We start from the raw sequence: 23583 nt of genomic DNA on the forward strand, positions 1-23583 counted from the left end.
ATGGGACATCTGTTGATAGTACGGTAGTTCTAAAATGCCTTGGAGACCTCACAGATTTCTTCCTAGGGGCTTTCATTTATCTTTTTCTGTTAAAGAGTATCCCACTTTCATTGGAAAAGAGAAATGAAGGTATGTACTGTGTTTGAAAACACTAGTGTAGAACAATAAGTTAACATACAATAAGAACCAAAATTACAAGGTGTATAGTAATTACCAATGTTGACTACAGCACATACACATTTTGCCCAACTTCTATGTTATATTACTGTAGATCGCCACAGTCCAGTGCCTGGAAAACCACTATCTGAAAAAAACCCAGAATTGCTAAAGTCATTACAATGAGTTCACTGCGCTTCAGTAGATCAGCTTCTTTGATGCTGCTCAGTGGCAGTCAGGCTACAATGGCCCAGATGCACAAATAGTGCTAATGCTAGGCTTCAGCACACCTTTAATTCCATTCATACCATATGAATAGGAGTAAAGGAGTGCTAAAGCCCATGTTTTTCTTTCATTTGCTTTTCATAACATAGTTGAGTTCATTACACAATGTACACTTTAATTTAATGCATGGATTTTCATATTTTTATTTACAGTTTTCACAACTTACAGGGACAAAAACAGGATTTGTGCAAAAGTAAGGGAAATTACAGAATATTTATTGTTACATTATGTAGCGGCGGCAGAGAAAATAATAAATACTGAAAACATTTCATTGGCAAAAATAAAATAAAAAATACAAACTAAACTGACTGGTAATCCAGTCTACTCTTCTACAATCTCAGGAAGCCTCCTGTATGCTTTTTCTGAGAAAGATTAATACTATTTACATTAGGTAAAGCTCGAGAGGCATTTAACATTTCTTAACCATTGCACTGCCAAAGTGGTGATCAACGTATTGCATTGCAGGCCCCTCTGGCAGATGAGTAGTCAAAGCAACAGTTCATAAATCATTGTTTTAGTGATCTCATATAAATACAAAGCGTCTGAAAAATAAGTAATTACAGCAATGATTTGATTTACTACTAAAAGTGCATTTTTTGATATCTGTGTTGATGCTCCCCATTTAAACAAAACTAATAAATTACATTGAAAATATGAGCACATTTTTTCTGCTTCATCTACAGTACAAGCTTAAAAAAAAAACATTTGAACTAACTTTCCATTGATAAAATAATAAACCAGAAGAAAAAGAACCCAGCTAAAATAGCACTCAGTAACCTAGGTATGTGAAATGAAATAAGTTAAAATGCATCTTTAATAAGTCAAATATTAAAATAAAGTGTGCACATAAAGGACAAACAGACCAAATATAAAAGACCAAATTCACCCAATGAAGGAGGTATCCTGTTTGCTTTATTTTAATATAAGACGTATTAAAGTTCTTTTTCTTCTGGTTTATTATTAGAACAATTCTCAGCCCAGCACCTTTACCCTCCTTATTGATTCCCATATGGCACATAGCTGAGCAGGGTTTTTCTTCCTTCCCTTCTTCCTTCCCTTCTCCCCTCCCCCCCCTCTCCTACCTCTTTCCCACCAGGTGTATCATTGATAAAATAATTTTTATATACATAGCTTTAGTACCATACATAGGGTCGCATGCATCAAGCGAAGGTCAAGGTTATCGCACCCCTTCTGGCTTTAACTCCCATTGACTTGGATGAGGGTTAACGCCTGAACCGGTGCAGCACTTGATGCATGTGCCCCATAGTGCTGTAAATAGTACCCTAATACAGAATGAAGCTCCGTCTCAAGGAGTGAGCTATTTCACTGTTTGGTATTCAAAGCACAGAAAGATAGTGACTTCTCCACAGTTGCAAGGGACTCACACATGAGCTCCTATTTGATACAGTTAGAAGTGAGATACAGATGCATGGTAGCAGGTGTTATTGCACACGCTGTCAGGGGCAAGTGGGTGCAAAAACAGGATAGCCCCAAACCTTTTCGCACGCAGTTAATTCAGACTGGTGTCTGCTCCGCTGGCGAGTTTTGTGTGTCCTGCTGCAACATGCCAGCAGGAGCCTTACATTTTTTATATCTGTTGCAAATAGTTAATGCATTAACTTCAGTTTAAAGCCTGCTTTTCTTATATTTATGTTTTCATGTTTATAGAGTTGTAGGATTGAAGCAGGGGGTCTTTGGAGATGAACTGCATTAATTTCAGCTCCGGGACCCCCTGCTTTGTGAGATACTTACAGTACCTTCACAGGGGGTCTCTCTGCCAGTTTAAATGTCTCGGTCACATAGGCCAATAGGAAGCTGCAAAGGATGACATCACTGCGTTGTAAAGGCCCATGTGACATGGAACATTTAAACGTCGCCATTTCGATAGCCTTACCAAGCCTCGTTAGAGCGGCTGCCTGTACAGAGATTTCGGCACCCCTACAGAAGTAAGTATCTAAGGAAGCAGAGGGCCCCCAGAGCTGAAATTAACATGGTTCGGCTCTGGAGATCGCATGCTTCAAACTTATTTGAAAAAAATAAAGTGTCCCCATGTTCTGCCACTTTAAGTGAATGGAAGTTAATGCATCATTAACTGTTCATCACTCTGCTTCTCATTATATTGATTATCAGGGTTGGTCTTAAACTGAATTCTCTAGTATGTAAAGCCAGTGATTTTACCATTATTTTTCCAAAGTGCTTAATTCTGGTCATAAGAAACAACAAATATGACTTCTATTTTCCTGTAATTTGCACTGTATCATTATTTTTTTATATCATAATATTTTCTGTTGGCTAAAACAACATTCTCCATTTATAACCTGGCCAATTTAGCCCATTGCTTCAGTACTCAGAAATAATTTCCACTGTTAACAGTAATTGTATGTTTGACTCTGTAGTGTTTGAAAAACTGATTTGTAAATTCAACAAGCATTCCTTCATAGAAGTACAATAGTAGAAGAGAAATGTAAATATAGACTTAACTTTGTAGTGTCCATTATCATGCCATGCTTATTTTCAGTGAAAATAAATCCTAAAACTTGATTTTCTTTATTTATCAATATATCCAGAATCCATATAATTGTTTTTCAATAAATTAAACATGTGCACAGAACATACCATACCAGATACAGTAGTCTATCTAGGCTATTGCAGGTTCATGTTCTTTTGGCTCCTCATCAGTAGCTGCAGGTGAATTCACATATTCTATATATTCCACTGCCCCATAAAGCAAAATACCCAGCACTATCACACACAATAATATGTAGAGTTTCACATAGACGCATAGAAATGAGCTGTATCCAAAGGCAATGGCAAATCCAACAGATTCCCAGAGAGAGAAATTGGCAAAGGCCGCCTCTTTGTTCTTTTCAAATAGAACCCCATACAGAGCTGCAAGATAAGACATATTGTAAGGAAATACACATTTTATTTTAATGCAAGAATCAATAGAAACAAATCTGCTTCCCGCGATACAGGCCCTGTTACGGGGTACCGGTATCTCCTATGCATTTAAATGTCTCGCGTCACGTGACCATGGGATTTAAATACATAGGAGATACCGGCACCCCATAATGGGGTCTGTATCTCGGGAAGAAGGGGATCCCCGTACCTCAAATCAACAAGGTTCTGCTCTGGAGACAAGCAGTTAAAGGAAAGTTGGAGCACCACTGCAAACAGTAGGAAAAACGAAAAACTGCAAGAGTGTGTCCCATGATTAAAATGATTTAATGGATCAAAGCATAAACAACAAAAACGAGCCCACGGGCCCCCACCAACGCGTTTCGAGCGACACGCTCTTTATCAACATGCACCTTGATAAAGAGCGTGTAGCTCGAAACGCGTTGGTGGGGGCCCGTGGGCTCGTTTTTGTAGTTTATGCTTTGATCCATTAAATCATTTTATTCATGGGACACACTCTTGCAGTTTTTCGTTTTTCCTACTGTTTGCAGTGGTGCTCCAACTTTCCTTTACCTGCTTGTTTGGATTTTGTGGAGAAACGGAAGCACACACCTGTGGAGGAACATCATACAGAAGACCACGCAAATGTGAGTTATATTACTCCTATACACCTTATCACTTGTCCACATCAATGCTTATATGTCTGGACACGAGCCAGTGGGAGTTCTAACTATCCAAGAAGTGGAACTCCATCCAGCTATTCGATTTATAGTGGATAGTGGTGTAGTCATTATTTGGTCTACACATTCATGTATGATACTTCAAGGACTTGAACAGTGGAAATTTATTGTCTTAATTATCGGCTTATACAAGCTAGTGATCTTTGTTTGAGTACCATACAGCTTTTTTTTTTCTCTCTACTCTGGAGACCCCCTGCTCACACATAGTAGTATACTTTTTTTTAATTAAAACAGCTTCATTACCTTAGCGGTTAGCCGCTAAGGCAATGAAAGGGTTAAACCTCAAAAGCCTCTTTCTTGGGGCAGAGGGGGTGGGTGAAGGGAGTAGTAGTCCCAGGGTTGGTGGTTAGGCCTGCCTGGAAGGTTGCGGGAGGAGTGGGAACTGTTATGGTAAAGAAGGGCTTAACCAGTACTGCTACCCCCCCGGTAGGCTTAAACACCCACCAAGGGCCAAATATCACCTTCACCCATCCCTGCTACCCACAATAAACATGGCACCGGTAGTTAACCCTTCATTGTCTTAGCAGTTAGCCACTAAGTTAATGAAGTTGCCTGTAAATGCATTTTTATTGCATGGGGTTGATGTCGGGGGTCTCCAGTGCTGGTATTAATGTGAATCAGATCCGGAGACCACCGACATAAATCTGATGCAGGAAAATAGAAAAAGAAATTCCTAAGTCCTCTCCGCCGCCTTCTCTGCAGGTTCTCCCCAGCTTCACGCCAACTTTTCCTCGCGTGAGGATTTTGGGAGAAATTCACCATTCTAAAACCTCAATAAGCCTTCATAACTAATCGAGGCTACTAGAATTGCACAAATCTTAGGACCTGGTGATAAAAGCTTATCACCACTCGCCCGGTGATGTGTTTTGAACGAGAGAAAAATTTGGCGATTCAGCCCTTTATCACTGACTTATCAAGGCTTACTGAATACCTTAAAGCCTTCATAAGTCCCTTATGAACGCTTAGTTCATAGGCCCCTAAATGTTTAAAAATGAAAAACAAATGTATAAATAAATGCAATACTTGTACAACAGAATATTACATATATATTATTAAGTTTTGTTTTGAAACTCCAACTTACAGCTTAGTAGTGTCTGCCAAACTGCATCAGCAACTCCCCAGAGGCCAGACATGACGAAAAACACGGCAAAGTTATTGATGTGAGGTTTCCATGTCAAGAAGCCGATGATACAACCAATATTTATAGCTGCTCCTGTTATGGAAATATTTAAATATATGTCACTAAATAGATTGGTGTGAAAATAATAAAAAAAATATTCTAAATGTAACATTTATGGAATGCAACTTTTTTTAATGGCAGGGTTATAGGAAAATGATTGACTTAAATGCTTAAAAACATTTAAAGGGTTATATATACAGGAATAGTCTCATGGCAGCAAAACAGAAGGGAGTAAGATGGAAAGAACCAGCACTCTATCAAAGAAGAGAAATTACCTTCAATTCAATTGGTATTCTTTCCTTTGATACATTTGCAGGCTTTACTAAATAGAGTAGCCATATTAATATACAGTATGGACATACAATGAAATAAAGAAAGAAATGAAGAAATAAAGAGAATGTGGGGTGACAAAACAAGAAAAAGAAAGAAAGAGAAAATAAGAAAAAAATGTTAATGACATTTAAGGAAGGAATATACAGTAGGTTGTAAATGTCTTACCTAGTATAAACAAGGGAATTCTGCCAGTATATTGTGTAAGTTTTCCAAACAGTGCAGCACAGATAGAGTTGGTTACTCCAAAACAGATCAATACGAAGCCCACATATTTCATTCCCAATATACAGGTCACATATGACTAAAGACATTGAAAAAAAGGGTGATTTTGCATTAGCAATCTGATGAAGTATGATTATGCACTTGCAGCTCTTAATACATTTGATGACAATACATATATAAGTTTCAGCAAGTGGTTTGTGATATAATCTACAAGTATTGCATATCACATACTGTAGTGCTGACGAGTATTCTAAAACAAATCTGGGGCAATCACCAACAAGGTACATGCTGGGTACATCTGGGTACATGCTGGGTACATGCTGCAACATTTCAGTGACATTTCCGCAGACAGACTAATGGCTCATCGGATTAACAGCGGGGTCTCTGGCAGTCCCATTCAAACTGAACGGGACTGCCAGGGACCCCTGCTGTGTTAATCCAATGGTCCATTAGTCTCTGCAAAAATGTCACTGAAATGTTTGCAGCATTTACCTGGATCTTGTTGGTTATAGCCGCAGATTTTCCAAGGCAAGTTTAAGGCAAGTTTTAGAATACTCGTCGGCGCACCTGTAAGTGACGTATCCTGTTTTGAAATGCTATTAATTATTGGGAACAATTAATTTCCCATATGACATTTTATCCTGTTTATCTCTGCATTATGAGTCTGGGTACTGCAGCAGAGAGTATCATAACTCTGTTTATTTGTTTTTAGAGATAAACTAAAAAACTGAAACATATATAGTAACAGTCTTTAAAGTGCATATCACATTGAGGACATTACCTGTAGATGAACATTCTATACTGTAAAGCCAGGTTAAATATGAACCAATCACACAAAAGGGCTTATTTATAAATGGTGAGATCCCCCAAGTACAATGGAATAAATCAATGAGCAGTACCCTAATGGGTGGAGTCTAGATGCCTTGATACAAAAATGGAAAGAAAGTAACCCATAAAACTGATTAATTAATGCTTGCAGAAATAAAATTAATTGTATTATTTCATAACATAATAACATAAATAGGTTATAGCAATGGATTCCCCAACTAATAATGACACAGGTTGCGTTCTGGACCTATTCGTATGTAATATTCTCTAAATACTGTACCTGGTTGTACCACTTACAAGAGTAGGTATGGTTTCTGTGTTACTGTACATGCATTTGGTGGGGGGGGGGAACTTGGTATACAGCGCCATTATACACTGCAGTATATTTATTTTCATATTACATATATAGCAGGGTCCCCCGGTCCCCGGTTCCCCCGCTTACCTCCGCTACAGCGGGGGAACGTGCAGAGTGTGCGCAGGTGCCGGCAGCCTCAGAGTGGCGACTGTATCGCCAAATACTCCCGGCGGCTCCCTTTGCAGGGCTCCACCATCTTCATTGTGGCCGCGCATGCGCAGGGCACTCACGCATGCGCAGTGCAGTCGCGCATGTGCAGTGCAGTCGCGCATGTGCAATTCAGTCGCGCATGCACAGAGCATCCCCTGGTCCGGTGGCCATGTTGGGGTTGGCCCAGCGCGAGGACACTTTGTGCATGCGCAGCAGAAACCCCAGAGTGGCAGCCATGAGAAGGAAGGTTCCAGCAGGGACTACAGCCCCCAGAAGGCAATGGGGCTGTTAGTCAGGTGTAGGCGAGCAGCCAATCGCGAGGCCGGATTCCCCTGCAGGGGGATATTGATACAATTTGCGCATTTAGACCACGCCAGTTTAAGGATGGAGCTGAATCTGAGAGGCAGTGTTCAGGGAGCTGTGCTTCCCTGGACTAGGTCTAGCTTTATCCCCTTAGGCCCTAGGTAGGCCCTGAGACCCACTAGATTGTGATTGCATCAAGGACAGGCTCTTAGATAGGGACACTGCCCCTGTATCTTATAGTGAGGGACACAGCCAAGATACAGTGGCATCCTGGCCCTTGGTGGTCTGGGACCAGACCATCACTGCATTATAGAGACTATCTTCGTGTGGGACACTCCAACCGGATACCACCCCACGCAGAGGTGGACTCCATCACTGGATCGGTGGATCCTATCTGTTATCCGTCGGCATGCCAAGGTGTTGGAGCACCCGGCAGTTACCTACTACACTAAGTGCATCAACCATTACACCTAGACTAGTGGACAGCGCTGTATCATACATTGGGGTTGTGTATGGGACTCTTGGGACACAGAGTGTGGGACACATGGCGGGGGGTTATGGCCGTGCGGGGCCTGGCGGGTAACCAGTAGCCATATTATAGTCTGTAGTAAATTGGTTATTTTCTGTTTACTTGTGTGTGTTTATTGTGAACGTTTATATATATATATTTATATTTATATAGAGAGAGAGAGAGAGAGAGAGAGAGTACATTACCATCCAGAAGAGCAGTAGAACAGCAAAGAGAGACAGCACTCAGAGATAAGTAAGCAAAATACTGTATTGAAACAGACACAATAATCCGATGTTTCGATCCCCAGAAGGATCTTCTTCCTGGTGGGTCTGCACACCCCCAGGAAGAAGATCCCTCTGGGGATCGAAACATCGGATTTTTGTGTCTGTTTCAATACAGTATTTTGCTTACTTATCTCTGAGTGCTGTCTCTCTTTGCTGTTCTGCTGCCCTGCTGGATGGTAACGTACTCTTTACATTATTTATGGGACTAGCACCAGGCCTTTCTGGATATCTACATTGGAGTGCTTGCTGCTTTTTTAAACACAAACACATATATATAGATGTAGCCAGGTCCTCCCTGCCTGTCAGCACCCCCCTCACCTTGCTGGCGATCGCGGGTGCCGCCGAGTCCAATGGCGGCCCCGTCAGCCGATCGCAAGGGTGAGGGCGGTCAGGATCCTGCTCGGGGGTTGCCGATCGCATTGCAGGGCTCCCGACGCTCCCGAAGCAGGGTGTCGCCATCTTCTTGTTGCGCACACCACATGACACCAGGGAGCCAATAGGGCTGCAGCATCTCCCTGCAGGGGAGATTATATACATTTCGCGGGCTTGCAGCACGCTAGTCAGTCAGGGGAAGGAGGTAGGGTGCAGGAGTCAGTGACTCCCTGCACTAGGTCAGCAGCCCCCAAGGCCCGAGATAGCCCTGAGCCACCTAGTAGTGTTGAGTGTTGTAGGGACAGGCCCCAGGTTAGGGACCCTGTCACACACTATCCTGAGCCAGTTAGGGACAAAGCGGACGCCGCACGTCTATCCCGAAGTTTGGGCTCTTACTTTCGCTGTCATTGCAGTAGCCATCCGGGTGGGATCGCCCGGACGGTAGCTCCTGCATTCAGCTTTCGGATCCTTTGTGAAGTTCCTTGGCAGGCCAGGGCACCGGAGTGTCCGACAGGTAATCCACGAGTGCACCAACAAGTCCTCTCATATTCACATGGGACATAGTGGCTGCGCAGTCACACATACACATCTCACTTGAAGGGTGGGGTAATACTGTGTGGGGTTACTGGACACTGGGTGGGATCATCCGGTGGGGGTTGTGAGGGAAGGTAGTGTCCTGCGAGACGCGTTATTTAGTGTCTCCTCTAGGGAGGGACACCTGTTGATTCATGAGTGTTATGCTTGAGTATGGTCACGCAAGTAAAAGCATTATTGGTTACACTTAAGGTGTGCTGAGTATTTTTATGTGTCCTGCGAGGAACAATTCCTGCTCTGCTGGGAACCATCGCAGGTGGAGGCGCTGCACCGAGTACAGGGTTACTCCTAATATAATTGCCCCAGGTTCCCCGTGGCGGAAGCTCAGACCTCCTGTGAGCCTAACAGGTAAAGCACCACACCTGGTAACTGTAGGTTCTCCGCACTCACACTATATCTGCGATTGGGTGGGGTGGAATACCCGTTACATTTGGAGGCGCTGCTGAGATGCAGACCTGGGGTGCCCTGTCCTATTTTTGTGTCAAATTGTTCATCTAAATTGGCCACCATGTTACTACCCACAAGCCAGGAGTTTCATGCCTGGGCCATCAGGATGGGAGAGGAGCCCAGCCACGTGGTTGCAGTAGGGAATGTTTCCACACGTGTGCCGATGAGTGAAATCTGGAAAGCCCTAAAGAAACTCCTGGGTCTAGACCAATTGTGGGTGGTAGACCATAAGAATGGTGCCCCTCGTTACTGGGCTGCCGTACTAATGAGGGCGGAGCAGGAGATATGCTGGGAAAATGCCCCTCTGACTTTATCAGCCCTAGGTGCCCCACCCGAAGTCTACCCTCTTATCTATGCAAAAAGCTTCAGTGTAGTTAATGGGACTGTGCACAAAATGGAGGCTCCCTCATCCAGTGAGTCCCACCTAAAATGGCGTCTCCCACCAAATCAGGAGAGCACATGTGCTGCTGACTGCCAGCCTGCACCAAAATGTTTTGCAGAAATCTGTCCGGGACTGGCGGGGAAACCCGAGCCCCGCCCCCACAATGTGAGTGACAGTGCAGAACCAGAAACAATCCTTGAAAGAGTGTGTCGCCCCTCCTTTACATTCCACCAGGGGGAGCAAACCCAGTGAGCCTCAACCAGTAACTTCTGTTCACCATAAGGGAGATACCGGATGCAGCGAAATACACCCTCTGCAGTTTGGAGTCTGGCGGACAAAGGCAGGGGATGTGTCCGTTCTTTTGTGCCAGTGCTTACAAGAAGACCTTATTACATCTGGTGGTGTGGAGTTTGATGTATTTAAGCGACTGATAGCACACAAGGTGGCAAGGGTGAGCAAGGACTGGTGCATACGGTGTGTCTGTAACAGATATGACTGCCCACTTTGTAAATTGGCCTGGGGAGCCAGATGTGATGACTGCGGGGCACAGTTCATGAAGCCCGTGCTGCTGCGGTCTGCAGAACCCGCAGAGGAAGATGCCGTTAACCTCTCTACCTCAACCATGGAGGAGGCAGAGAAGAAAGACAAGGCTGCCCTAGTTCCCCGTTGCAACCAAGCAGGAAGAACCAAGGCTCAGCCAACTACAGAGCCGAGAGAACCGTCGGCGGAGAAGAGCGCGACCGCAGTGGAGGTACCGGAGCGGACCCGTTTCGTATCAATAACCACTGGTTGTATCGCAGAAGAACTCGGTTACTCCCTTGCGGAGGATCCGATCGTGATATCCTCAGAGGAAGAGGTTGGCGTCCCATCGGTGGCAATGCGCCTACCGGCGAACCACCCCAGCGGTGACAAAGAGGAGCAGACGAGTCCAGACACCTTCTGACGGCGAGCGCTGGTGCGGCCGGTACCGCGGACGAGTCCCATGGCTGTGGCGACTACCAGTGTGTCGGAAGGACATCATGAGGAAGAGGAACATGTCGCAAGCCAGCGGAGTGGTGAGGAACCTTCTTACTCCCCGCAGGCTCTGATGGAGGCGGTCGTAGAAAAGGCCCATGACCTGAGTGTGAGCCCGTGCGCTCCAACCCAAATGATCCCAGGACTGGGATCCAACGCTCCCGAGTTTCCAGCAGGAAAGTGGACTGCCCCAGAAGTGCCGGGGGCAGGTCCCGAGACAGCCGAGGTGGGAACTGACAGCGTCCCCGAGGACCTGTTGGCCACCATGAATCACCGCAGGGGTAAGTTATCTACCGTTTACTCCCTGCCGGGTGAAACAGAGACTTTGAGTAAAGAGACATTGTCAGTTGCTCGCTTCCCAGTGGAAGCCTCGCAAGTACGTAGGGACAAGGACTGTGTGGCGAGGGATTTAGTAAAAATTGTCTCCTTTAAGCTCAAAGAGGAGCGCTTCATTCACAATGTGGTGGACCGTGGCAAAGGTCAAGATCTCCTGGCCTACTGCATCCATGCCGCGGATGGCCGGGTAAGGATCTGGCCAAGGTACATGGTACTATTCCGTCCACCAGGGGGAGGAAGTAATAAGGACCCTGTGACTGTTGCCCTCGAGCGTGCTCTCCAAGAGATTCTCTCGGGGGAGGCTAACGATTGTAAAAGTGAGGTACCTCCACATGATCAGTTAGGGGCACCCCACAAAGGGTCTCAGCAAACAACAATCACTCAGCTGGCCTCGGGTATAACTATGGGTGTTATGTGGTGTACCAAGTCATATAATTGCCATGTGATAAGTTGTATTTTCTATGTACTGCATTTTGATTATATAACACTTGTACATGGTTATATCGGCTACCCAAGTGAGGTCGTTGGGATTTCACCAGGGGGAGGATGTAGCCAGGTCCCCCCTGCCTGTCAGCTCCCCCCTCACCTTGCTGGCGATCACGGGTGCCACCGAGTCCAATGGCGGCCTTGCCAGCCGATCGCAAGGGTGAGGGCGGTCAGGATCCTGCTCGGGGGTTGCCGGGGACGCGTGCGGCCAGTTACCAAGGCCGCGATCGCATTGCAGGGCTCCCGGCGCTCCCAAAGCAGGGCGGCGAGCGCGCCGCCATCTTCTTGTTGTTCGCGCATGAGCAGTGCAGATCTCGGTGCAGTAGCCAGCAGGGGAGTTGCACATGTGCAAGGAGAGTGCGAAGAGAGCCCGCGAAACCCTAGCCTACCAGGGAAGGCTCTAAGCAGGGACTACGAGTCCCATGAGCCTCTGCGCACCCCACGTGACGCCAGGGAGCCAATAGGGCTGCAGCATCTCCCTGCAGGGGAGATTAGATACATTTCGCGGGCTTACAGCACGCTAGTCAGTCAACGCCAGGAGCAGCCAGGGGAAGGAGGTAGGGTGCAGGAGTCAGTGACTCCCTGCACTAGGCCAGCAGCCCCCAAGGCCTGAGATAGCCCTGAGCCACCTAGTAGTGTTGAGTGTTGTAGGGACAGGCCCCAGGTTAGGGACCCTGTCACACACTATCCAGAGCCAGTTAGGGACACAGCCGCACGTCTATCCCAAGGTTTGGGCTCAGACCTTCGCTGTCGTTGCAGTAGCCATCCGGGTGCGATCGCCCCGGACGGTAGCTCCTGCATTCAGCCGACATCAGCCTTCGGATCCTTTGTGAAGTTCCTTGGCAGGCCCGGGCACCGGAGTGTCCGGCAGGTAATCCACGAGTGCCCCAACGAGTCCTCTCATATTCACACGGGACATAGTGGCTGCGCAGTCACACATACATACACATCTCACATGAAGGGTGGGGTAATACTGTGTGGGGTTACTGCACACTGGGTGGGATCATCCGGTGGGAGTTGTGAGGGAAGGTAGTGTCCTGCAAGACGCGTTTTTTAGTGTCTACTCTAGGGAGGGTCACCTGTTGATTCATGGGTGTTATGCTTGAGTATGGTCACGCAAGTAAAAGCATTATTGGTTACACATAAGGTGTGCTGAGTATTTGTATGTGTCCTGCGAGGAACAATTCCTGCTCTGCTGGGAACCATCGCAGGTGGAGGCGCTGCACCGAGTACAGGGTTACTCCTAATATAATTGCCCCAGGTTCCTCGTGGTGGAAGCTCAGCCCTCCTGTGAGCCTAAAAGGTAAAGCACCACACCTGGTAACTGTAGGTTCTCCGCACTCACACTATATCTGCGATTGGGTGGGGTGGAATACCCGCTATATATATATATATATATATATATATATATATATATATATATATATACAGTGTTCGACAAACCTATACATTTGCACGCCCCGGGCGAGTGGATTTAATATCGTGCGAGCACCTATTGGCCCAAGCAGCACACGTGTGGTACTAGGTGGCGAGTAGATTTTTTTGGTGATTTGTCGACCACTGTATATATATATATATATATATATATATATATATATATATATATATATATATATGTCCTGTAATGGGTAATTCCACATAGTAGAATCCATTACAGGTGGAGGTGCTGAAGACATCATACCAGGATACACCCCAGGCTCCCTGCAGCAGAGGCTCAGACATCCTGTGAGCCGCAGGTATTGCACCACACACACTGTAGCCACATCACCTCACAGAGGGTGGGGATATATGTGTTACTCTTGCAAACAATTTTCCCTTCAATTAATTGCTTGGGTAAATCATTGACAAATTTGTTGGAATTAATAATTATTATTATAATAATAAAGCATCAGTATGGTATATAGTAAATTAGTGGAGACTGGCAAGATAAAAGTTAGTTAACACAATTATAAACTTACCTTTGTAAAATCACTGGCAATAAATCCTTGCTCAAAACCACTGAACATGGTTAGTGGTATAAGGAGGCATTGGCGTTTATCACGCAGATGCTTAAATGTTGCTAGTAGTGTGGAACAAAAAGATGTTTCAGAATCTTTCTTCCTCTCATTGTCTGCATCAGTCTGGTCCAAAAATAGAATGATCAAAATCACACCCAGTACTGCACATCCTTAAAATAAAACACAGACATACAGTGTCACACATCAAGCACTAAAAACTATAAATCAACAAGTATTAACTTGTGCTGCATGTATAATCACTGTGCATGTATCAACAAATAGCTATCATTACAAATACACTGAAAAATATTCCAAGTTTGAGAATAATTAATTAGGAACCAATATTTTTCATTTGACATCAACAAAGCAACTTGTACAGGATTTAGCACACTGTGTGTGTATGTATGTATGTATGTATGTATATATATATATATATATATATATATATATATATATATATATATATATATATATATATCATATATATTTTAATTTATGGTGGGTGAAAAAGGGCAAAAGATGACACATTGTGTGCTCATTTGCAAGTCATTTCCCAGAATCCCTTGCTGCAGTGGTAATGGTTGAAAGGCAGGGTTGCAGACCTGTCTGAGACATGTGAATGTGCTCACAAGTGATGTTCTTTAATTGCTATATATATATATATATATATATATATATATATATATATATATATATATATACTGAGTTAAGTTATGGTGAGTAAAAAAAGTGACAAAAACCCTCACCCACCTTTCACCATTATCACCCAGCAGACAGCACTTCCACTGCAGCAAGGGATTCTGGAAATTACATGCAAATGAGCACACAGTGCCACTTTTTGCTTCAAAAACCATTTTATACATGGTTCCCTATAGGCTTAAGCTTGCTGCATGGTCACAGCTTTGAGCACAGCCAGGGTTAAGATGCATAGCCAGAAAACCCACCCACAGACAGCTGTTTCGACCTTAATGGGTGTCATCAGTGTGGGGTTGGTTAACTGGCTATACAATGAAGCGATAAGGATGGTGACAGGCGGGGTTGCAGACCTGCCTAAGACATGCAAATGAGCATACAGTATATTTACATTTGCTATATATATATATATTATATATATATATATATATATATATATATATATATATATATATATATATACATACATTTTATGTTTATGCCACTGACAGTGTACATATAGAGAGTTTTTCAGGTCAATGGTTCCCTGTCAGTGACTGTTACTGTTCAAAAGAGTTATAAAGTAAGGTTTGGTATATACTGTATGGCACAAGTTTAATAGACGCCCAAGTTCACAAGCAGTTGGCACTGACTTTAAACCAGATTTTTCATCTTCAAGAGAGGGCAATCTATAATACTCCCTTTACTCCTTCTAGAAAATTTATGACATTAGATTTAAAATCTACAGTATATGCAAATTAATAATAATGCAAACCATACAAATTTTAAACAAAGCAATATTTCTGGCTGTGTGCTGATAATGATTTCTCAAAATAGTTTACAGTAACATACAAATTATAAGGGCTTGTCTGTGATGTGTAATTATTATTGTACATGTCAATTTGATGGTTGATTTATGCACCGCAATTGAGATGTTTTGGATTTGATTTTCTAATTATAGTTATAAGGTGCTTAATGCTATCATTCAACCAATTGGAACACATTTATTAGTTTTGCTTTATCGTCGTCATGTTTCACTCATGGGTATAAATACCATAGACTTTTTATGGACTAAATTTGAAGTCTTTGTGCTCTTGCTACTGTTTTCTGCTACTTACTGGAGTGTACTAACATACATGGTAATATCAGTACATCTGCAGCACTTCTTTTCTCCTATCATAGAAATCAAACCTCAGTAGTTACAGTAATTCCTGCAATACGTACGTCGTAAAAACATTACTCTTTATGTACAAGGGCAATTTGTATGAAGCACAGCATTTAATCAGCGATGGCACTTGGTTGTACACAATATTACCAATGATTTGTTTAGATATCTAAACTTACATTATTTAAAAACAAAAATAAATATATTATCAAAAGAGTTTCTTATTGTTCTTATTGTATACTGTAGATGTAGCCCAAAGCTAGTACCTAAAAGCTTTTCCTTTTGCCTAAAATGTTTGTTTCCTGTAATAAGGTACTGTACATCACCACTAGCTTTAAAGAAAACATCACAATCTGGCTGAGGAAGATGATACAAGTTAATGAAGTTGTCAAATAAGACCCTATATACCCTGTAGAGGATTATTTCAATAAAAAATATTGGAGTGGGTGGCACAGGGCAAACACGTACCAGTGTAGGATCCAAGCAAAGTGTAAATTACAGTTTTTGATGGACGACTACCTGTCGCATTTCCAGATTCAAGCAACTCAACTGGACAGTCACCTGCTCCACAAACACTTTGATTCACAGCATCCAGACCTTCTCCTAAAAATGCAAGGTTAAAATCATAGGATTACACCATGGACAAATTCCCCATTGGAATGTGATTTTTTAGTGGCAAAAAACCATCAAGTCATTTTCTATATATCTTACCTGCGTTTGGTGTAAGGTGGAATATCAAAGAGGAAATTAAGTTTCCCCAAACACGACAGGTTTGGCAAATGAGAAAGAAAATGCCAAAATATTGGTTCACAACATCTTTAGCTACTTTTCCAAACATCTCTGCAGATTTGTTTCCAATTATTGTGATATAGGTACTTTTGCTAGCCCAAAGGGGTCCGCCTCCTATACCCACCACTATAGAAGAGATGATCAGTGTAGGCCTGTAAAAATAATTTGCAATATGTTAATTAATTTCTTTTTTTCCCCCTTCCAGTAGCAGATTCTACATTTATCACATTAATTGAAATGGTTATTAAAATGTTCCCTTGTAAAAAGATATACACAGGCACGGATGTGTTTCACTCATTTGAAGCGAGTCTAGCTACTGTAGTTTAAAGGCAATCTCATGCATCAAATTATCAGTGGTTTTATAATCATTTTGTGTAGATTTTCATCCAGTATATGGATTTTATTTAAATTGATTGTGATGTTATGTTACGGAATGTAGGAGGCACACTGTTTTTAGAGGTAATGTTTATAATAGACAACTCAACATACTGTGTATTTATGGTTTTATTTCACACATATTGTCATTCTAACAATGTTTGGACAAGTGTAAAATATAAAGCTACCTGGCAATATTGAAGTTCGAAATCCTCTTTGAAATCTACATATGTAAGAAATTTAGTATGCAATATTTTTCCTAAATAGAAGACTTTTAAATAAATATTTAAATAATTGTAATTATATGCTAAACTGATAGAAATTCTGTGCAATATTGAAATCCCCAGTTTGGCATCTTGCCAAGTTTTATTTTTCCAGCCAATCAGCTTTAATGTGTCATAGAGTGAGTGAGAACAGCTCTCAGACAAGGGAGGTGATTGAATAAGAGGCAATGACTCCTTCCCATCCCTGCAAAGAGATCCACATAGGAGACACTGAGGAGGAAGGATGAGTTACTGCCTGTGTGAGAGTATCAGAAGATGGAGAACTACAGTGAGTGATTGTTAGTTACTGCCTGTGTGATTAGAAAGTATGAGAGTGTGAGTAGATGGAGCGCTGCAGTGAGTGTGAGCAGATGGATAGCTGCAGTGAGTGTGAGAGTGTGAGTACTGTAGATGATTTTGAGAGTGTAAATATCATGTTCATAAAAATCAATATGACTGCACAAAAGTGTCTATCTTTATTGATTTTTTTTACTTTTTTTTAAAGCAGACATTTAGCCTACAGTATAATTGTAATAATCCCCTCAAAACAGGCATTATTAGCCAGTTCTGAGGATTATTATTATTAATATTATTATTGAAATATAGTCTAAAGAAATTGGTAATATCAGTGCGGGATATGAATCAAAGATTTGGGCAATTGTAAAACAATATAACTGTGCCAAATGTATAAACTTAAAAAATCCCATCTATTGGATTATTTTTCTTTGGCAAATCTGGTGCATTTTTTTTATTTACTTTGGCCTAATTCTGCAGCCATTTCCACTGTTGTGTTCTGTTCCAATTTCTGTATGGAACACACATACAGGAGCATGGTTTTATCATGTGTCACAGTATGAAATGTAGCTGTGCGAGTAAACAAATGACACACTATAAACTACAAAGTACATTTTTCTATCTCTAAAGTATTGCATTTCATTTAAATTATAACCAACAGATCAATATTATTATTTTGGCGTTGAACCCTTAAAAATGCCAACATTTAATCTCAGGTAAATATAATACTGTAGCTCATAGATGTGTTGTGTGCCATAAACCCTCTTCAGACACTGGAAGACACCTTACAGCCCATTCAAGTGAATATGGACCAATATATTTATTACATAGATGCATATACTATATAGACACATATATGCTATACTATATATATATATATATATATATATATATATATATATATATATATATATATATATATATATATATATATATATATATATATATAAATATATATATATTTTGGTTACATGCCAATTTTAAGATGCCAGTAAATAAATAGTTATTTTGCTTTACTTTGGTGTGTTGCCAAATACATAAATGTAGATAGGGTGTCAAGAACATTATCAGGGTTATGCAACCATAATGATACCTAATTATTGTAGCCATATCTCCTACAGGTACATGTGTATGAAATGTGGTTATTACCCAAAACGGAAAAATATTATAATTTTAAAAACAAAATCTTTACCAGCTTGGGTAGAAGTTGCACAGTATGTATGTAATGAAGCAAAACATTGCGGCTACAATGGTCCATTTGCAACCAAGTTTCTTAATCAGTATAGGAGGTAGTAGCAAGGATGAAATACTGAGGGAAACGAACATCACACTCAACGATGCAACACCAAGTCCTTGAATCTTATTGAGACTACTCTGTAAAAACAGTAAGTTAAAGATTAGCTGCATTAGAAACATATGATTGGACTTGTCAGCCAACAAAGATTTTTTTTTATAATGAAAAAATGAGCAACCCAACCAATTTTCAAATATCCATATTAAATTGTTTTAATATTGTTGGAACAATTTATTTGCAGATATGTAGAAATATTTTCATGTATTATGAACCCCAAAATATATGTTTTTAAATCTAGTTATTTCATGCTTATATTCTGGCATCTACTTACAGTATGGAACAAAGATACCGTACTTGACAAAAAGGAGCAGGTTTAAAGGACTTATAGTACATTATAGCAACTTGTAAGTTTCTTTAAGGGACTTATTCCATTTTTTTCATTCAAGGGAGCATGCCAGTGCTATTGTACAAATGTGTAAGGCAGCATAGATTTTAATAGACTGATTAATAAAGCAGTGGAAAAACTTTCACTTGCTTGCTGTAGTCAATCTAAGTATAGTAAATATCAGGTATAATGTATCATGTCACTGCCATGTAGGTGATGTTGAAAGACAGGGAATATCTTAGGGAAATTGAAATTGGTAACAGGCCAAGGGAAGAACCCTACACACCTTGGGCAAGGTTTTCTGGCATGGTGCTTATTTCCTTTTTGCATAACACACTTTTGAAAATTACTAGGTTTTAAGTTTCAAAACACCCATCCTGTTGCATACCAGGGCATGATGTCATGCCTTTCTTTTTAATAATCATTTTGCAGCCTCGAGGTTTATTCTCTAAATTTATCCATACTCTAGCTGCATTCAGCTGGTTCATTAGCTGAATGCTGCAATATCAAAGTTGTGTACAACTAATGTGAAATATCTCAACTACCCAGGAGCAGGTGTGTTTTACTGTTCACTTTTACATTAGACCTTTGACACAAGGTTTCCATACCTTCAGAGCGCCTCATGACGACAACTTTTCAAACTGTAAAGTTACCATGGGTTTAATTGGACATATTTGATATGATGTAATATGTGCAAAACACTTCAAACAGCAACGATGCACTTATTTTTCCAATAAGAAATGTCATACAGGATCATAATTATGCTTTGCACTATGACATTGCAGTGTTAATTTAAATATTTAAATTTAAAAATGTATTTAAATATTTACAAATATAGAATTACACTTGACTTTTTTTTAAAGATCTTTCTGGATACCAAGCTTACCTGCAAAGTTTGAAGTCCCATGTAAGCTGTATACAAAAGTAAAATTCCAAATGAAAGGACAAGAATGTTTTTGAGATTAGTGCACTGCATTGTGTTTTGCCAAAATAAGGTTGTTTATTGGAACTGACTTCAGAGTGCAGTTTGGCACAAGCTAGATAAGAAAAGAGACAATAAGGTAAGGGTACAACAACTAAGAATATGTTATTATGTTAAAAGAATATGTTAATCCGGTAACCAGATTGGTCCACGACCACATAGAGACTGTACGATCAAGGGGACATGGGAGATGAGGGAGAGAATGACCCCACACGGAGTGGAGCCACGCACTTACAGATCTTCAAACAATAGGAGGCCGATCGCAGATGAAGAAAAGAGAGATGCATCCACCCACTGACCCGGTCTCCCACATCTAGCCCCCCACCCCAGATACCTCGTAGTTACATCCCCCCGTCAGTCCTGTCTGTCATGTTTGTCACGTTCGTCGTATTAGTTTTTGATCATATTCATTATAAGGTGCATACGCTGTAGCCCATGGATTGTGTTACTATGTTTGTAATGTATCACCCAATAAAATCAAATTTATAAAAAAAAAAAGAATATGTTAAACTTGGGTAAAACAAGTTAGACGGTGTGGGGAGGGGCTAATTTTTCTGAAAATAAACATGTTGTCCTGTGCAGAGATACTGTTTTTTTCAAAAACAGTGTGTCCACGCTCAGCCCTCAATGTTCACCAACTGGATTTACAGGGCAATATACAAAAAAAAAATTGCCTTGGTGACAATTTAAGCTAAATTAACCGGCTCATTATTTTTGAATTATGCAGATCCTATAAACCTGGTACGTTGCCAGCCCTTAAAAAATTGAGCCTTGACCACCAAGCTCAAAGAATTTACAATGCTTCAGTTCCACGTGATAAAAAAATCAAGTACTTATTGGTCAACACGAATGAAAGATTGTGTTTGCATTGATATTTATGTGCTTCTCTTTAATACAGAGGGAGCTAACAGAGGAGAGAGTCGCTCCTTGTACTGTAGCTAATCAGCTGATGCGAAAGGGATGTAGATGTATGTGTACTTTTGGTTTTAGACCCCTGCTTAATTTGTTGTTTCATATAATGTACACAATGTAAGATCTGCTGTTGAATGAATTTATGTTTACATGAGTGTGTCCCTACAGTATTAGGATTAGATGTGTCATATAAAGATGTACGTTTACGTACAAAAAAATCTACTATGAAGTGGTTGCCAAATTGCGAAGAAAAAAAAATCTCTTGTACTATACATGTGGAACTGGTTCTCTCTGTTAGCTACACATTTGGAAATATGATTAGCACTATGGTTAGATGTACCTTATTTAACATTTCAAATCATAAGTACTGTCTACCATAGAAAATGGGAGATACTGGCTGGTTCTAATGTTTCTTTTTTCTTCTACTTCAAAGGAAATGATATAATAACATGTTTGAAAGATTCATGATGAGTCATTGAATTAAACGGTCATTAAGCTTCATCAGACGTTTGCCTGAAAATGCTTAAATCTCCCAGTCAGAAGTAGCCATTGCTATCTAGGAATATAAAAACATATGAACTGATTGCATATAAGGACCACTTGGTCAACTTATTCTGTCAATTTTATCTGGTTACTGCAAGCCTCAGGTTCCTATTAAATAAATAAAATACTCGCTTCCCTAACAGCTACAGGTACATATTGTCTTAGCAGCATATTGAATTGGAGCCCAATTTACCCCTCTATACAGTACAATACAATGCAGTTATTAATTTGTTGCTAGTGACTTCCAAACTTATTGAATAGACCATATCCTTTCCCACTTTTAAGGCTTCTCTTGGTGGCATCATAAATGGTTGCATTTTATTTACTACCTTAACTTTAACCATTAATTTTAAGGACAGTGTTATGCGTCACCATTCACTGAATTGATCTATCAACCCCCCTCCCATTATTGACCTAATATTTCTTCAAATATCCTCAAATATCTTATAGCTGTAGCAGACTTTATTACTCCCACTGATAGCACCGCATATCATGTTATAATGCAGAATATCACAGAGTAACCATAGGATTCAATGGCAGTGATAATGCAGAATATCAAAGCATATTCCATCATAAAACACAATAACATGCTATATCTATATACACTAGTGAAATATGCCTCATAATTCTCCTTTCTTCAAGGGTGTACATGGTAATGGTATTTTAGTATGAACTTTTATTGCTGGATGTCCAGAACCAATTGCTTTTATTTGGATCACCTCTACTCTAGCCTTAAATTCATTGACTGTTAAATAAATATTTTACACAATAATATTTTGTTTTGACAATAATATACTGTATCGAAACATAGAATTTCACAGCAGATAAGAACCATTTGGCACACATAGTCTTCCCATATTTGATTTGGACAATAAGTTAGGCCTACTGAATTATTTTGGACAACACTGAAATTCTTATCAAAAAAAATATTATTTTGAAAGACACAAATGTTTTGTCAGTAACAGATCAAATTATTTTGGAATGTATACACTCAAAGATATATTCTTAATTTAAGTATTCTGTATGCCGCAGAGTACTTATGGTAAATTATATGCAAATCATTCTCTCATACATTCCCCATTTGAGTAGTTGTTCTGTTGAAACTTGGACTTTTTGTAATTATTTTATCATAAATGTTTTAGTGAATCAAATAAAAAATAAAAAAACGCAAATATTTAATATATTTATACACATGTACAGTAGGTACGTATTGGGGGTAAGATAGAACTGGGAAAAATATGTTGTTCTCTGTGTAACATTGACTTTGTTCTTTCTTATATATAACATTTTGTGAATAGAAAAAGGTTATGAGAGAATTTCTAATCAAGAAAGAGAATTGATTATTTTCATGAACTACACTTACTAAATATGATCAAGGATCATGTTACAAAATTAAACAAGAAATAAGAAGCATACTGTAGAAATGCAGAATTTAAAATCCCTCTAAATAACTTTTAATATTCTATGGGTTTGTAATTCAAAACTATATTTTAAACAAAAAATATAATTGACTTTGCACTCACTATGTTGAGGTTGGTCTGCCGAGTGTCTTCTTAGTAGCACTGTGTGCTCTCCGTTTTCCACACAGCAAATCACCAACACTCACTGATTTCTGTCAGACAGGGCATGAGTTAACTACTGTCGTAGTCAGCTTTTATAGTACAACTAATGTCATAGTGACGCACACCCAGAAATTAAAAAAAATGCTCAAGGTTACACCTTTCTTCATTGTCAACACTTACTTGACCAATCATTTTGCATTTTAGCCATTTCATTTTAATAATTGCTTCCTACAACAAGCATCATCAGTGCTTCCTTTCCAAGAGAGTTTGATCTGAGTTTAATAATTTCTTCATAGTAACTTAAAAAAGAAACACGCTTTTGTCTTTTAAATTGTATTTTCAGTGTTTTATTAATGGATTATAATTCCTGCTGTAATTAAAATATGTTTTAGAGAAATGTACTGTTAAAGAAAAATAACCCAGTTTTATTTTATTCTTGGTTACTTTTGATTATTATTAGTTTGTGTATTGTGT

The 23583-nt window shown here is 40.4% G+C and overlaps 1 protein-coding gene across 1 annotated transcript; it reads right to left on the reverse strand.

Annotated features, from left to right (window-relative positions):
- Positions 1-574: 574 nt before the first annotated feature.
- LOC142493233 (protein unc-93 homolog A-like) lies at positions 575-23166 on the reverse strand. The gene is made up of 9 exons (XM_075596881.1): positions 23071-23166; positions 19997-20147; positions 18624-18805; positions 16422-16651; positions 16179-16313; positions 13835-14043; positions 5758-5893; positions 5161-5292; positions 575-3330 (listed from the first exon to the last, which is right to left on the reverse strand). Exons 2-9 carry the CDS (start codon positions 20084-20086, stop codon positions 3080-3082), a joined length of 1365 nt encoding a protein of 454 aa, XP_075452996.1. The 5' UTR covers positions 20087-20147; positions 23071-23166; the 3' UTR covers positions 575-3079.
- Positions 23167-23583: the final 417 nt, after the last annotated feature.

Source organism: Ascaphus truei, chromosome 4 (genome assembly GCF_040206685.1).
Source record: "Ascaphus truei isolate aAscTru1 chromosome 4, aAscTru1.hap1, whole genome shotgun sequence".
Lineage (NCBI taxonomy): Eukaryota > Metazoa > Chordata > Amphibia > Anura > Ascaphidae > Ascaphus > Ascaphus truei.

Coding starts and splice junctions, on each gene's coding strand:
- LOC142493233 (XM_075596881.1), bottom strand. CDS start 20,086: ATGCAGTGCACTAATCTCAAAAACATTCTTGTCCTTTCATTTGGAATT. Junction 5,894..13,834: donor TTGCCAGTGATTTTACAAAG/GTAAGTTTATAA, acceptor CAATGTCTTTAG/TCATATGTGACCTGTATATT. Junction 3,331..5,160: donor TTGGCAGACACTACTAAGCT/GTAAGTTGGAGT, acceptor CTTATCTTGCAG/CTCTGTATGGGGTTCTATTT.